The 12,993-nt window shown below is 44.9% G+C and overlaps 1 protein-coding gene across 2 annotated transcripts; it reads right to left on the bottom strand.

Moving 5' to 3' along the window:
* Window positions 1–290: 290 nt before the first annotated feature.
* MPV17L (MPV17 mitochondrial inner membrane protein like) lies at window positions 291–6,659 on the bottom strand. Of its 2 annotated transcripts, XM_043914387.1 has the most exons (4): window positions 6,272–6,659; window positions 3,049–3,119; window positions 1,169–1,198; window positions 291–1,087 (listed from the first exon to the last, which is right to left on the bottom strand). In XM_043914387.1, exons 1-4 carry the CDS (start codon window positions 6,579–6,581, stop codon window positions 908–910), a joined length of 591 nt encoding a protein of 196 aa, XP_043770322.1. In that variant the 5' UTR covers window positions 6,582–6,659; the 3' UTR covers window positions 291–907. The 2 variants fall into 2 exon arrangements, with proteins under 2 accessions (XP_043770322.1, XP_043770323.1); XM_043914388.1 differs by lacking the exon at window positions 3,049–3,119.
* Between the last annotated feature and the right edge of the window lie 6,334 nt (window positions 6,660–12,993).

The raw sequence follows: 12,993 nt of genomic DNA, 5'->3' as shown, positions 1-12,993 counted from the left end.
AAAACTTGCTAATTTTTTTTTAGAAACTTCATTCAATATATTTCTTTTTAAAGTCAATTATTTTGTACATTTCATATATCTAGGAAATGGGATATTTAACCAAGTGAATATGCTAAAATCGAGAAAACATTAACCAAAAAAAAACCAAAACCTTGAAAACTATCAAAATAGAAAACATCAGTAAAATATACTCTATTCAGGACCACTGATCATAAACTATTTTTTAATACATAAAATGTACTTGCAGAGATTTAATATTAGCATAACAATAAATTATTCTACAATATTTTGGGGGGGAACCTGTTTATTCAAACTTTTTGATTGAATTTGGTGTAAACAAAAATTTACTGTCAGGACAATTTTTGGTATAAAAAATATTCTGATCCAAAAGTGTTTAGGAGACAACCTGAGATTTTTAGAAGAGATGTATACCATCAAAATGGGGGTTTTCTACATCAACCGGCAATGAAATATTAGACCAGAAATAGTAATGATTATAAAATGCCACTTTGCCACTATCATTGATATTAACCAAGGCAGTAGAGGAGTCAAAGTGGAGTAGGAAATGGCAACCCACTCCAGTATTCTTGCCTGGAAACTTCCACGGAGAGAGGAGCCTGGCAGGCTACAGTCCATGGGGTCGCAAAGAGCCAGACACAACTGAGCACCACCACCATTAGAGAAGTGAAGATATTAGAGAATTAATACCTTCAGATTAGAATGGGGAAAAAAAAGGATATTTGGATAAAATTGAAAGTTATCATTGCTAATTAAAAAGCAGTCAGGTCTATAGGAAAGTAAATCTTCAGAAGGGAGCAGATAACTGGTAAGCAGAGTATTTTATCTGCAGGCAATTCGCTGTGTTTAAGGGGAAAAAATGAGTCCCTTTCAGGGAGTTCTTGACTTGTCATTTCTCTGGGGGCCTTTCAACTTCATTTGTCCCCTTTGTACGACGGAAAGTAAAAGCTGATTTGAAGGTGCCATCACCATCCTGTTGTGAAAAGCAGAGGAAGGTGGCCCACAGAAAACCACAGAGTCCAGTGTAAGCTGTTCGCCAGCGAACGGGAATGAGGCTGAAGTTGGTCAGCTGTAACAGAGAGAACACATCTGTGAGGGCTCCGTGTAAACCAAACGCACGAATTCGCATTCTTAGTAGTTTGAAACTCACCTGTACAAAAGGCCAGTACATCAGACCACTCTGGAATAAAGGAAAACTTTATTAGGATGCTTTTAAATTGCACAAAGTGATCACACAGTTTGTTCTATGTGTGTGAGTGTTAGTTGCTTAGTCGTGTCCAATGCTTCGCAACCCCCTAGACTGAAGCCCACTAGGCCCCTCTGTCCATGGGATTCTCCAGGCAAGAACACTGGAGTGGGCTGCCATTTCCTTCCCCAAAAGGAACTAAAGAAAGAAAGAAAGTGAAGTCACTCAGTCATGTCCGACTCTGTGCGACCCCATGGACTGTAGCCTACCAGGCTCCCGCATCCATGGAATTTTCCAGGCAAGAGTACTGCAGTGGGTTGACATTTCCTTCTCCAAGTTTGTTCTATAAAGTATTTTTTAAAAAAAGCCACCAGACAACAAAAGAAATAAAGAAATAAATAAAAACAAAGATGAAACAATGGTTTAAAGAAGAAACACCAGGCAGGAAGAATGTGAAGGTGGTAGTATATTTCAGACTAAGCAGATTAAATTAGACTACTTATGGTCTCTCAAGTGGAAGAGGGTGGGAAGTTGTACAGAAAGTTGTTAGGCACAGGAATAAAGACCTTTATTAGTTATAGTCATAGATCTAGACTATAGAAAAGTCTACCTGAATGAGGACCAATTCTGGAAGACAACTGCTTTCAAATCATTGTTAACAACATATGTTTACATATTGCAGTTTTCCTGTTTGCTCACGCAAATGATTCAGGGAAATACCGATAAAACACAGGATCATCAATGAATTTTTTAAACCACAGACCAAACCCACTTCACGGTGATTTTCTAATAATGTATTCTTGCTACTTCATCCTAGAGAATAAGTTTAGCTTTCAAGATGGATTTATTTTAACAGGCTTTAAGCTGTTGGTTCGGGTTTCCCAGGTAACAGTGGTAAAGAATCCACCTTCCAATTCAGGAGACACAGGTTCGATCCCTGAGTTGGGAAGATTCCCTGGAGAAGGAAAGGGCAACCCACTCCAGTATTCTTGCCTGGGAAATCCCATGGACAGAGGAGGCCGGCAGGCTATAGTCCACGGAGTGGCATAAGAGTCAGACATGACTTAGCGATTAAACAACTGAGTATACAGTACAAGAGGTGACTTGTTTCAAGCCCTGGAATAACCCTGAGAAACATTTTCCTTTTCTGTAAATATCATTGTGAAGTTAAGAAGATTCCTTTCACAGGGACTCAGCAGAATGCATACCTGGAAACATCGGCTCTAAATGTGGCAATGATTCCATTAAGCCACTCACATTCTACTATTCCTATTTTGCAATAACCTCTTTGACTCCAAAAATCACTGTAATCACCAACAAGAATAAATATAAGAATGTCAGAAATCATTGTGAACACTGAATAAAATTCAGAGACACATATAGACATTCTTAAAGCCTCTCCTTCAACCATTAAAACAAATTTAAAATCCATCAAAACATTGTGCCTTTGTGTCAACCATCTGGAGCCCTAATTTAAGAATATTTTTTTTTCATTTATTTTTATTAGTTGGAGGCTAATTACTTTACAATATTGTAGTGGTTTTTGTCATACATTGACATGAATCAGCCATGGATTTACATGTATTCCCCATTTTTATTTAAATGTATTTTATGTTAAAAAGATACAAAAAAGGACTTCCACGAATCTGCCTTCCAGTTCAGGGATGAAGTTTCAGTCCCTAATGGGGAACTAAAATCTCACATGCCTCGAGGCAACTAAGCCTGCACACCACAATGAAAGATCCCGAGTGCAGAAACTAAGGCACAACACAGCCAAATAAATGTTAAAAAAAAAAAAAAAGATACAGAAAGATCATGGTTGTATTTTCAAAAGTCTGTCTTACCTTATACGTATTCCAGAATTTCTGTCTCATGTCCAAAAATATGTCATCCTTTCCCTGGAGAATACTCATACCTATTTGCAAAAACACACACCAAAAGAATTTTAATAAGATTCAATAGGAAGAATACTGTGTAACAGTTCATGGTCAAGTTTTCTATTCCAATATGCACAGTGACTACTGCTATCACTCACTCAGTATGTCCCATCTGACCCAACAGAGAAAACAGAAGACAATCTGCATTCTAAAACTGGATACATTTTAAAGTGATGATTAATATGAAGTGACAATAGCAGGGTATGAGGTTATAGCAGAATTATTTTTTTAAAAAAACTGTAAGAGAATTCACAAAAACCTCAATATAATTATAGTGGGACTATTGGTGACATTTTCCCTCTCCTTTCAAAAGATTTTTTGAAATTCTTAAATTTTAAAAAAATTAATTTCCTCCTTTTACAGAAAGGCCGCCAGACCCTGGGTGTTCTAGAACTTCAGATTTCCCATCTAAAGAGGCTTTCAAATTGGAATTTGAAAGCGGAACATCAATTCAGTGCTCCTAAAAACATGTGGAAAACTTTGATGTTCAACAACCCTGAAAAAGAAGTCAGGGGAAAAGAATAAAACTCTCTTATTTTAGGAAGGGTGTAAAAATAAGAGTGCTTTAAAAATTCTCCCCTAACTCTGATTAGGAGGAAGGGGAAATAAAATCTTTTAAGTCAATTGCAGCGGATTCTTAGAACAGGACTTACAAGAAAACTGAGCCCAATATTGGTAATACTGCACTCCACCTACTCAGCAGTAACTAAGGGCTAAGCACTTTATGTGTTTTCTTTCATAAGCCTGGGCTGAGGATGGTCAAGTTACAAAGGAGGAAAAGCACTCGGGAGGCTGATAGTGATCCAAGTGCAACCCAGGTGTGGATCCTGAACCAGATCTCATAATCACAGCTATTCTAGCTTCCAAGGGAGCCCCAGCACAAAGGATCATCTAAGACAGGCAATTTCCAAGTCTAAAGAGCCTTGAACAGACATCCAACCTACCCCATCCTACCACCCCCACTTCATTTTTACAGGAGGAAAGGGAAGTAGGGTCCAGAAATGTGAAAAGAAAAACAAAGAAGCTGTGTGGGCAGGAATCTGTTTCAGGGTCCTAGGGCTTGACCCACACGCCCCAGCAGCCCTATGACTGTAGCATCTTTCTGGTTTCAGGCATACTGACATTCCCCAGGGAGATGAAGACCATGCCATGAATTGCGTTTGTTTCGGGCAAATCATTTTTCTCCTATGAGCCTCAGTTTCCATGTGTGTGTGTCTGTGTGTGTGTGTGTTAGTCACTCATTTGTGTCCAAATCTTTGTGACCACATAGACTGCAGCCCACCAGGCTCTTCCGCCCATAGTATCCTCCAGGCAAGAGTACTGGAGTGGGTTGCCATTCCCTTCTCCAGGGGATCTTCCCGACCCAGTGATCAAACCCAGGTCTCCTGCATTGCAGGCAGATTCCATACTGTCTGAGCCACCAGGGAAGCCCCTTCCTCATGTGCAACATGGGAATGATGGTACCTGCCTCTCTGGGTTTTTCGAGAATTAAACAGGAATCTGAGTCCCAAAAGCCAACACCGCCACCCTCCACCCCATCACCATAGTACAAGGCCATTGCAGCAACAGGTCCGAGGAAACTTGTCAAACCTGGCCTGGATGTCACACCCTGGGATAAGGCACAGATCTGATAAACCAGGCAGCTCCCCCTCTCAGGTCCTCTAGGCCCTGACCTCACGGACGCTGTCAACCGTGTGGTTGGCACTGTATCAGGCATGATTCCTGTGGAATTTGTGAGCAACTCTGGTCCTCAAAATGAGATCCATGGGGCAGGGTGGGTTCCTTCAAAGTGGTAACTTGACCACTTCGACCCGGTTTAGAAGAAAGTACCAAGAGGCACTGACAAGATCCCTCGTGGGGGGAATCTGTGATCCCCAATGCCAACGCCAGGCCCAGGATCCTTGAATTTTCTTAATGGATGGGTGCCCGTCCCCTGCTCACTCCTTTCCAGGTGATAGAAAACGCTATGAAGATGAAGGCCACAGAGCCCTCTCCACTGTTTTAGAATTTCAGGGTGCTAAGGAAGGTTCCCAAAGTTAGGCCCTCAGGCTCCGTGGTGCACTTTCGGGGGAGGGGGGCGCTCCCTGCACCCTCACAGGTACAGAGTCCTCTCATCACAGGGGGCTCATAATTTCTCACATTTTCTGCGGTTTTTGATGTGGGGATGGGACTCTCTTTAGGTAAACCTTGTTACAAAAGTAGGAGAATGGCCCTGAGCACACATTCTGAGGGGAAACAGGTGGGACCCGGAGGCTCAGATGGTAAAGAATCTGCCTGCAATGCAGGAGACCTGGGTTCGATCCCTGCGTTCGGGCAGATCCCCTGGAGAAGGAATTGGCAACCCACTCCGGTATTCTTGCCTGGAGAATCCCATGGACAGAGGAGCCTGGGGAGGCTACAGTCCATGGGGTCACAAAGAGTCGGACACGCCTGAGCGACTAACAGGTGAACACTTAGGCGGGACCTCAGGTTCCCCCGTCTCTGCCCAGACCGTCCTGAATCCCCTCACATTTTGTTTTCGTGTTGGAAAGGGTTATCCCTCCAGAGGAAACGAGGCCCCCAGCCCCAGGCGTGAATTTTCCCAGGAGCGGACCGCCTGCCCTTACCCTCCCCGGACCATCCCACCACCCGCCCCCTCAACCTTGTCATAGGGGTCGCAGCGGCTGTGGGAACCAGCTGGGGGTCTCCTTGATATTCCCATGCATCTTTTTTTCAGGGGAAAAATGGATCTCCATTCCTGCCTCCCCCAGTTCGGCCTACGTACGCCCCAGGCCCCCTGAAACTTCCAGCCCTAGACTATTTGCAACCCCAGTGTCCCAAATGAGCCTCTCGCGCCCTAATCCCAGGCGTCTCCAGCAATCACGTCTCAATTTCTTTCCCCTCAACCCCCTTAATACGCGGTGCCCAGACTACTCGGTCCTCAACACCTCGATCTCCCGCTGTCGCCCCGACCCTCCCAGTCTCCTAACCCTTGGCCCCCACAGGAGGGTTTCCAGCCCCAGCCCCCGCCCCACAGAGCCCCAGGCTCCTGCTCCGTCCCAGCCCCAGGAAGCCCCTGCCTCCAGCCCCCCAGTTCCGGATCCGACCCCGTCCCCCAGCTTCGCCTCCAGGTCCCCGCCCGGCTCCTCACCGGCGTAGAAGGTAGAGACGTACACCGGCCCGCCCAGCGCCTGGTCGCACAGCACCTTGGCCAAGATAGTGCGCGGCGCGCGCCCAGGCAGCGCGCGCTCCAGCAGGCTCAGCCACACGTAGTTGAAGTTCGCGTGGAAGGCCACGGCCACGGTAGCCACGTGCTGCGTATGTTGCCAGTCGGCCGGGCCGCCCCGCAGCAGCTGCTGCAGCGCGTCGCCGCCCGAGAAGAACCCGGCGTAAAGCAGTACGTTCGCTGGCCAAGGGTAACGCCCGGCGGCGCGCGTGAGCGCCTGCCACCAGCGCACCATGCCGGTTCCCAAGGCGCCCCACGAACGCAGGCCGCTGGCTCCCGGGCCTCCGCCCTCCGCTCGGGCAGCCCGCGCGCCGCCTCCAACCACTTGCACCTGCCTCCTCCCGATGCTCGAAGGCGATTGGGCGCCCCGCGCACACCCAATCCCCGCCGGCCAATCCCGTGGCCCCTGGCGATCCTGGGGGCTGAGCTTTTGATGTGCGGTGGGTCCACAAATGCTTGATCCCCTTGCAAGAAACACCCAGAACAGGCAAATCCATTCGGACGGTTGACCAGACAGGGGCTGGGCGATGGCGCGGAGCGGGCGGGGGTGCGAAGTGACTGCTAACCGGGTGCGGGGTTCTTTTGTGGCGTGATGAAATATCTAGTAATTAGGTAATGGTAACGATTGCTTGGTAACGAAAACCATTGAATGAATTGTGAATTGTGTGGCATGTGAATTATACCTCAAAAACAAACAAGCAAAAAGTTTAAAAAAGAAGGAGAAGCTTGGGGAAAAGTGGGCATACCAAAAACTGGATTACCAAGGTGGCGGTGTATTTTAAATGTCTTTACATGCAAGAGTTTCACAGTTTCGACACATACAGTGCACTGACTATGTACCAGTCTTTGGAGACAATGTCGGAAATTAACCTCTGAGGCCTTTCCTGAATGTGAGGTGGGATTCAATCCTCTTCAGAGGCTGTGCCTCAATGAATATTACCTCCCAAAACATACGCTGAGTTCCCAGAAGCAGGGGGTCATTGGAAACTCAAACAGCAGGTGTAACCTCTGACCTCATGGAAATCACTTTGTCTTCTTTTTCTCCATTTTTCCTTCCTCCGTGGTCACATCCTATTCCATTTTCGTTTTCTCTCTTTCTCTCTTCTGTTTACCCTATTTCAGTTAATTATTAATTTTTGATTTTTAACTTTTCATTTTGAAATAATGCCAGACTTTTTGAAATGTTGCAAAAGTAGTACAGAGTTCCCATATACTCTTCACCCAAGCTTCCCCAGATATTGGCATCTTACATAACCATAGTACAATTGTCAGAACAAGAAAACAGGCACTGATGTAATACCCCGCCTACAGACTTTATTCAAATTACTGCCAATTGCCCCACTAACGTCCTTTTACAAGGACTAGCATTCAATCCTGGATCACTTTGCATTGCATTGAATTGTCACAGAGCACCTTAGTCGCCAATCAGGGGCATTAACCAGTTATCTTACAGTTTGTTCCTCAATTTGTCAGCCCTACTTTATGGGCTGAATTGTGTCCCACAAATTCATATGTCGAGGCCCTAACCCCTAGTACCTCAGAATGTGGCTGTCTTTGGAGAAAGGGCCTTAAAAGAGGTGGTTAAGTTCAAATGAGGCCCTTAGGCTAGGCCCCAATCCAATCTGACTGGTGTCCTAATAAGAGGAGGAAATCTGGACACAGGAAGGGACACGAGAGCAGTGCGTGCCCAGAGGGAAGGTCGTGTAAGGACAGGGTGAGAAGGGGGCCACCTACAAGCAAAGGAGACAGGCTTCAGGAAAAACTAAGACAGCTGACACTTTGACTTTGGACTTCCAGCCTCCAGAACTGTGAGAAAAGAAATCGTTTAACCCACCTAGTCTGGTATTTTGTTCTGGCAGCCCTAGCCGACCAATCCACCCATTCTCTTCAGTTCTTGAGATTCTGCCAATTTCCATGTCCTTTGACCTTTGCTATCTGCTCGTGTACTGATCTCCATCCCTTCGTGCTCCTTGTCCTTGCTACTGGTTCCAAGTAAATCTTCTGTCAGATTTGTCTCCACTTGGCAGGCTCCTGGCATGCACCTTTGTTTGTTTATTAAATTCCCCTTGTATTCTTTTCCTACTGTTGCTATGACAAGTTACCACAAATCTGTTGTCTTAGAGGCTTGGAGGTCAGAAGTCTAAAATGGACCCACGGACCACCTTCCCTCCAGATGCCCCAGAAGAGAATCCATCTCCCTGCCTTTTCCAGCTTCTAGAGGCCCTCTGCATTCCTGGATGGCTCCTTCCTCTGTCTTCAAAGTCAGTTTCGTAGCATCTTCCAGTCTCTCTTTCTGTCATTCTATCATCACACAGTCTTTTCTGACTCTGACCCATCTATTCTTCCTCTTAGAAGGACCCTGCTGATCACATTCATCCTACCTGGATAATGCAGTTTAACCTCCACGTATCTTACCTGTCTGACTCTGCAACCTTAGGAACTGTAGCCTGCCAGGCTCCTCTGTCCATGGGATTTCCCAGGCAAGAATACCAAAGTGGGTTGCCATTTCCTACTCCAGGGGATCTTCCTGACCCAGGGATCAAACGCTTGTCTCTTTTGTCCTGCATTGGCAGGTGGATGCTTTACCACTGCAACACCTGGGACATCTTTGGAGGGCTATTATTCATGTCTTACTTCTCTGTAATCCTTTCAATCACTAACAACAATTGATCACATCAGCTGAAACCAAAGGACCCATATCTCAACAAACTGCGATAGGACCAGCTGTTAACCCAGGCAATCTTTCATTTATTCATTCAGTTGATCAATATTTATTGAGCACGGTTATGGGCCAGGCACTAAACTATGGGCTTGTGGCATGGAATTGTGTTCACAATGGTTTTTTCCTTAAAAAAAAAAAATCTAATTCCTGCCTAAATTAGAGGGAATTGTGGTCTTCATTAAGAAAAAAGAAGGAGATCATCCTAATGACTCCTATACAATTCCCTTAACCAAATTTGTTAGAGAGAAAAATAGAGCAAAATTGGGGAAATTTTCTGAAAAGTAGGGTAGGGGAGGGATTAGGGTTTCCAGGTAAAATGTAGGATGCCCATTCAATTTTGAATTTCATATGAACAATGAATCATTTTTAGTGTAAGTATACCCTGGTGCAGTGTTTGGGCATGCTTACACTAAAAAATTTTAACTGTTCATCTGAAATTTGAAGTGAATTGAGCAGCCTGTACCTTTATTTTTAAATTTTTTTGGGGGGTGGGCCACACCCTGTGGCTTATGGGATCTTAGTTCCCTGCCCAGGGATTGAACCTGGGTCTGGGAAGTGAAAGTACTGAGTCCTAACCACTGGACCTCCAGGGAACTCCCAAGGGCATCCTGTTTTGTTTTTTAAAATATTTCTTTATTTATTTGACTGTGCTTAGTTGTGGTGTGTGGGGTCCAGTTCCCTGACCAGGGACTGAACGTGGGCCCCCTGCACTGGGAGCGCAGAGTCTTAGCCATCGGACCTGCAGGGAAGTTCGGACAGCCTGTGTTTTTAAAATACAGCGATTGGGACTGACATTCTTGGAGAGCTCACTGCATGTGTCAATTTTCTACTAACCACTTTAATATATGACTTCTTTTTCTACTCACAGAAAGCCAGCGAGGCTGAGGATTGGTAACAACCTATATAGAGGCAAATATCCTCCAAAATCTATGGTGATGTTTATGAAGGAGCTCAACGTATTTACTTAATGGGAGTTGAAAGGAAGAGCAATGAATATTTTGAAAGTTGAGATGGTTTAATGTAGACTGGTATATACTTGTCTCTTCTTAAAAGCAATAAAAAGAATGCAGCAGTTAAAGACAATCTAATTTGGTAAAAATGCTAAAGAACCTGCCTGGCCTTCAAAGGAGAAGAGATGCTGTGAGATAAATTAATTTATTCCATTGATGTTTCATCATCTGTACAAGCTGTGATTCCGAGCCCTCTGGCAATAATGAATTAACAGGTTTACGGGATGTTAATATCCCTGAACAGTGGAGGATAACCAGGGAATGTAGTGCTGAGTTAAAATGGAAAAGAGTTTTGTTAGGAGTTCTTTCAGCAGGGAGTAAAGTACTGATGTGGGAACTGAGCTTCAATTTACAACTAAGGATCACATTAAACACACATTAAGATGATTACAGGGAAGCTTATTGTAACCATTATTATTTCATTTTATTTAAATGAATGGGGGCTTAATAAGAACCATCAAGTGGGCTGCAATGTCTAAAATCTTCTTTTTTCCGCTAATCTGGAAATTTCTACTGACAAAAGTTTACTCTGCTTAATAGGCTCCAAGACCAACAGGTCTGTTTTCCAATGAACAAAGGAAGCAATCAGCTTTAAAAAAAAAAAAACCCCATGACCTTGAGAAAAGGTCATGGAAGTTCCTCCAGTCCCTTCAACATCACCTCTGAGACATCTTTTGTTTCTGAGGGTGTGGATACTAAGCCAGAGACTGACTCCTTGTCACCTGAAATGAGGTTGGTAAAAAAAACTCCCATCTAATCCTCTTTCTTTCCACATTTTCTCACCCACCCACCCCTTCAGTCCAGATCCCTTCATTCTTAAAAATGATTATTTATCTATTTTTGGCTGCACTGGGTCACCATTGCTTTGGGCTTTCTCCAGCCGTGGCGAGCAGGGGCTACACTCTAGTTGCGATGTGAGGGCTTCTCCTTGCAGTGACTTTTGTTGCAGTGCAAGGGGGCTCTAGGGGGGGTGGGCTCCAGTAGTTGTGGCTCGAGGGGTTAGTTGCCAGAGACACGTGGCATTTCCCCAGATCAGGGATGGAGCCCATGTCCCCTACATTAGCAGGTGAATTCTTAACCACTGGACCACCAGAGAGTCCATTCTTTTTTCTTTAATATTTATTTTTATTTATTTATTTCTTTGGCTGCAACAGTTCTTAGTTGCAGCACACGGGATCGTTGATCTTCCTTGGGTTGTGCAGGAGCTTTTAGCTGAGGCATGTAGGGTCTAGTTCCCTGACCAGGGATTGAACCCAGGTCCCCTGCATTGGGATCACAGTCTTAGCCACTGGACTACCAGGGAAGTACCCCCAGACCCCTTCCTTCTTAATGGAATTTCTCCAGCCTTGATCTGAATGGAAAGGGGTGCTTTGATTTGAAGCTGGTTATGCCCAGTAAACACAAGGTTTTTGTTTAGTGTGGTTACAGATGAATAAAAAGAGCTATGCTTTGTGTAAATGTTAATATCATTTTCTTTTCTAAAAATTACTTTTCTTTGGATGGGTTTCAGTGGGTGGGGTTGAAACGATGGAGGTGGGGGAAGGAGGTACCACCACTGCTGACGCCCTACTGTTACCGAAAGGTATGCATGGGGGTCTGGTTGCAGACCGATCAAAAGCCAGTAAACAGGCCAGGTGGATGGAAAGGAAATTTTGTTTTATTTCAGATGCTGGCAACTGGGGTTTGGGAGGGGAGTGGGCGGGGGGAGGAGAGGGAGAGTGGCGGACAGCTGTCCAAAGGCCGATTCCCCCCACAGCCCCGACAAGCAGAGGGTGAGAGCTTTCATAGACAGATTTGGGGGGTGGGGTGGAGGTTATATGCAGAAACAGCACAGTCATCTCTAACAGTCATGTTCAGTTGGTCATCAGTGGCCTGACTAGCATCATCTTAGTTGCTTTAGGTATAGGTACAGTTAATCTTCAGTTTTGGGGTGCACTTGTTCCCATTTCTTTGCAGCCAGTTCTCAGAATTGTGCAGCTCACGTCCTGGGTACAGTCTGCTCATCACATAGTTAACTTCTCCACCTGGTGTTTTGGTATCTATAAGACTGCTCACAGGATATGGCTCAGAATATTATCTATAGCCCTTGAGAAAGAACTAAAGGTCCTTGACTATAATTAATGACAACATTATTATTATTTAGTCTCCTTTGACTGTTTTCATTTGAGCATTTCTCACTTCTCTGATTAAACTTGCTCTTTGATTAAAGTTTTCCACAGGCAAAAGGCAGGCAGAAGATATGGTAGGCGGGCAAGGATCATAGAGTCCTGCTCCATTTCACTACATGAATATCCATAGAGAAAGAACGGGTACTCTAGCTGAAAAAGTTCCAGAGAGGAGGTTAGAAGGAAGAAGATACAAGCCTAGTTCCAACCAGAGCCTTAATTTCTCCTGTTAGCAGAAACGATATGCAGCAATCCCATCATGAAATCATTGCATGTCAGCTCTAATGTAGAAAAACCATGCCTAAGAAATCTGTTTCAGACTTCCCTGGTGGTCTGGTGGTTAAGAATCTGCCTACAAATACAGGGGACGTGGGTTCAATACCTGGTCTGGGAAAATTCCACATGCCTTGGGGCAACTAAGCCCAGCACTCCACAACTACTGACCCCATGCACTGCAACTACTGAGGCCCATGCCTTCTAAAGTCTATGCCCCACAACAAGAGAAGCCACTGCAATGAGAAGCCCATGTACTGCAAAGCAGAGTTGCCCCTGCTTGCTGCAACTAGAGAAAGCCCATATGTGGCAACGAAGACCCAAAACAGCCCTAAATAAATAAATTTACATATGCATAAAAAGAATTCTGTCTCTATGACCTAGGCAACTCTTACTCCCTTGACATTGGCACCAGTTATCTGAAAGTGCTTGGTTCCATATGATCGTTTTCAGACCCTCTTAACGTTGTTGGATGGA

Source organism: Cervus elaphus, chromosome 10 (genome assembly GCF_910594005.1).
Source record: "Cervus elaphus chromosome 10, mCerEla1.1, whole genome shotgun sequence".
In the NCBI taxonomy this organism is placed as follows: Eukaryota; Metazoa; Chordata; class Mammalia; order Artiodactyla; family Cervidae; genus Cervus; species Cervus elaphus.
Note: the sequence above shows the minus strand (reverse complement) of the source record. Positions and strands in the feature narration are given on the sequence as shown.

Coding starts and splice junctions, on each gene's coding strand:
- MPV17L (XM_043914387.1), bottom strand. CDS start 6,581: ATGGTGCGCTGGTGGCAGGCGCTCACGCGCGCCGCCGGGCGTTACCCT. Junction 1,199..3,048: donor AATTCTGGAATACGTATAAG/GTAAGACAGACT, acceptor CCTTTATTCCAG/AGTGGTCTGATGTACTGGCC. Junction 1,088..1,168: donor TGTACTGGCCTTTTGTACAG/GTGAGTTTCAAA, acceptor TCTCTGTTACAG/CTGACCAACTTCAGCCTCAT.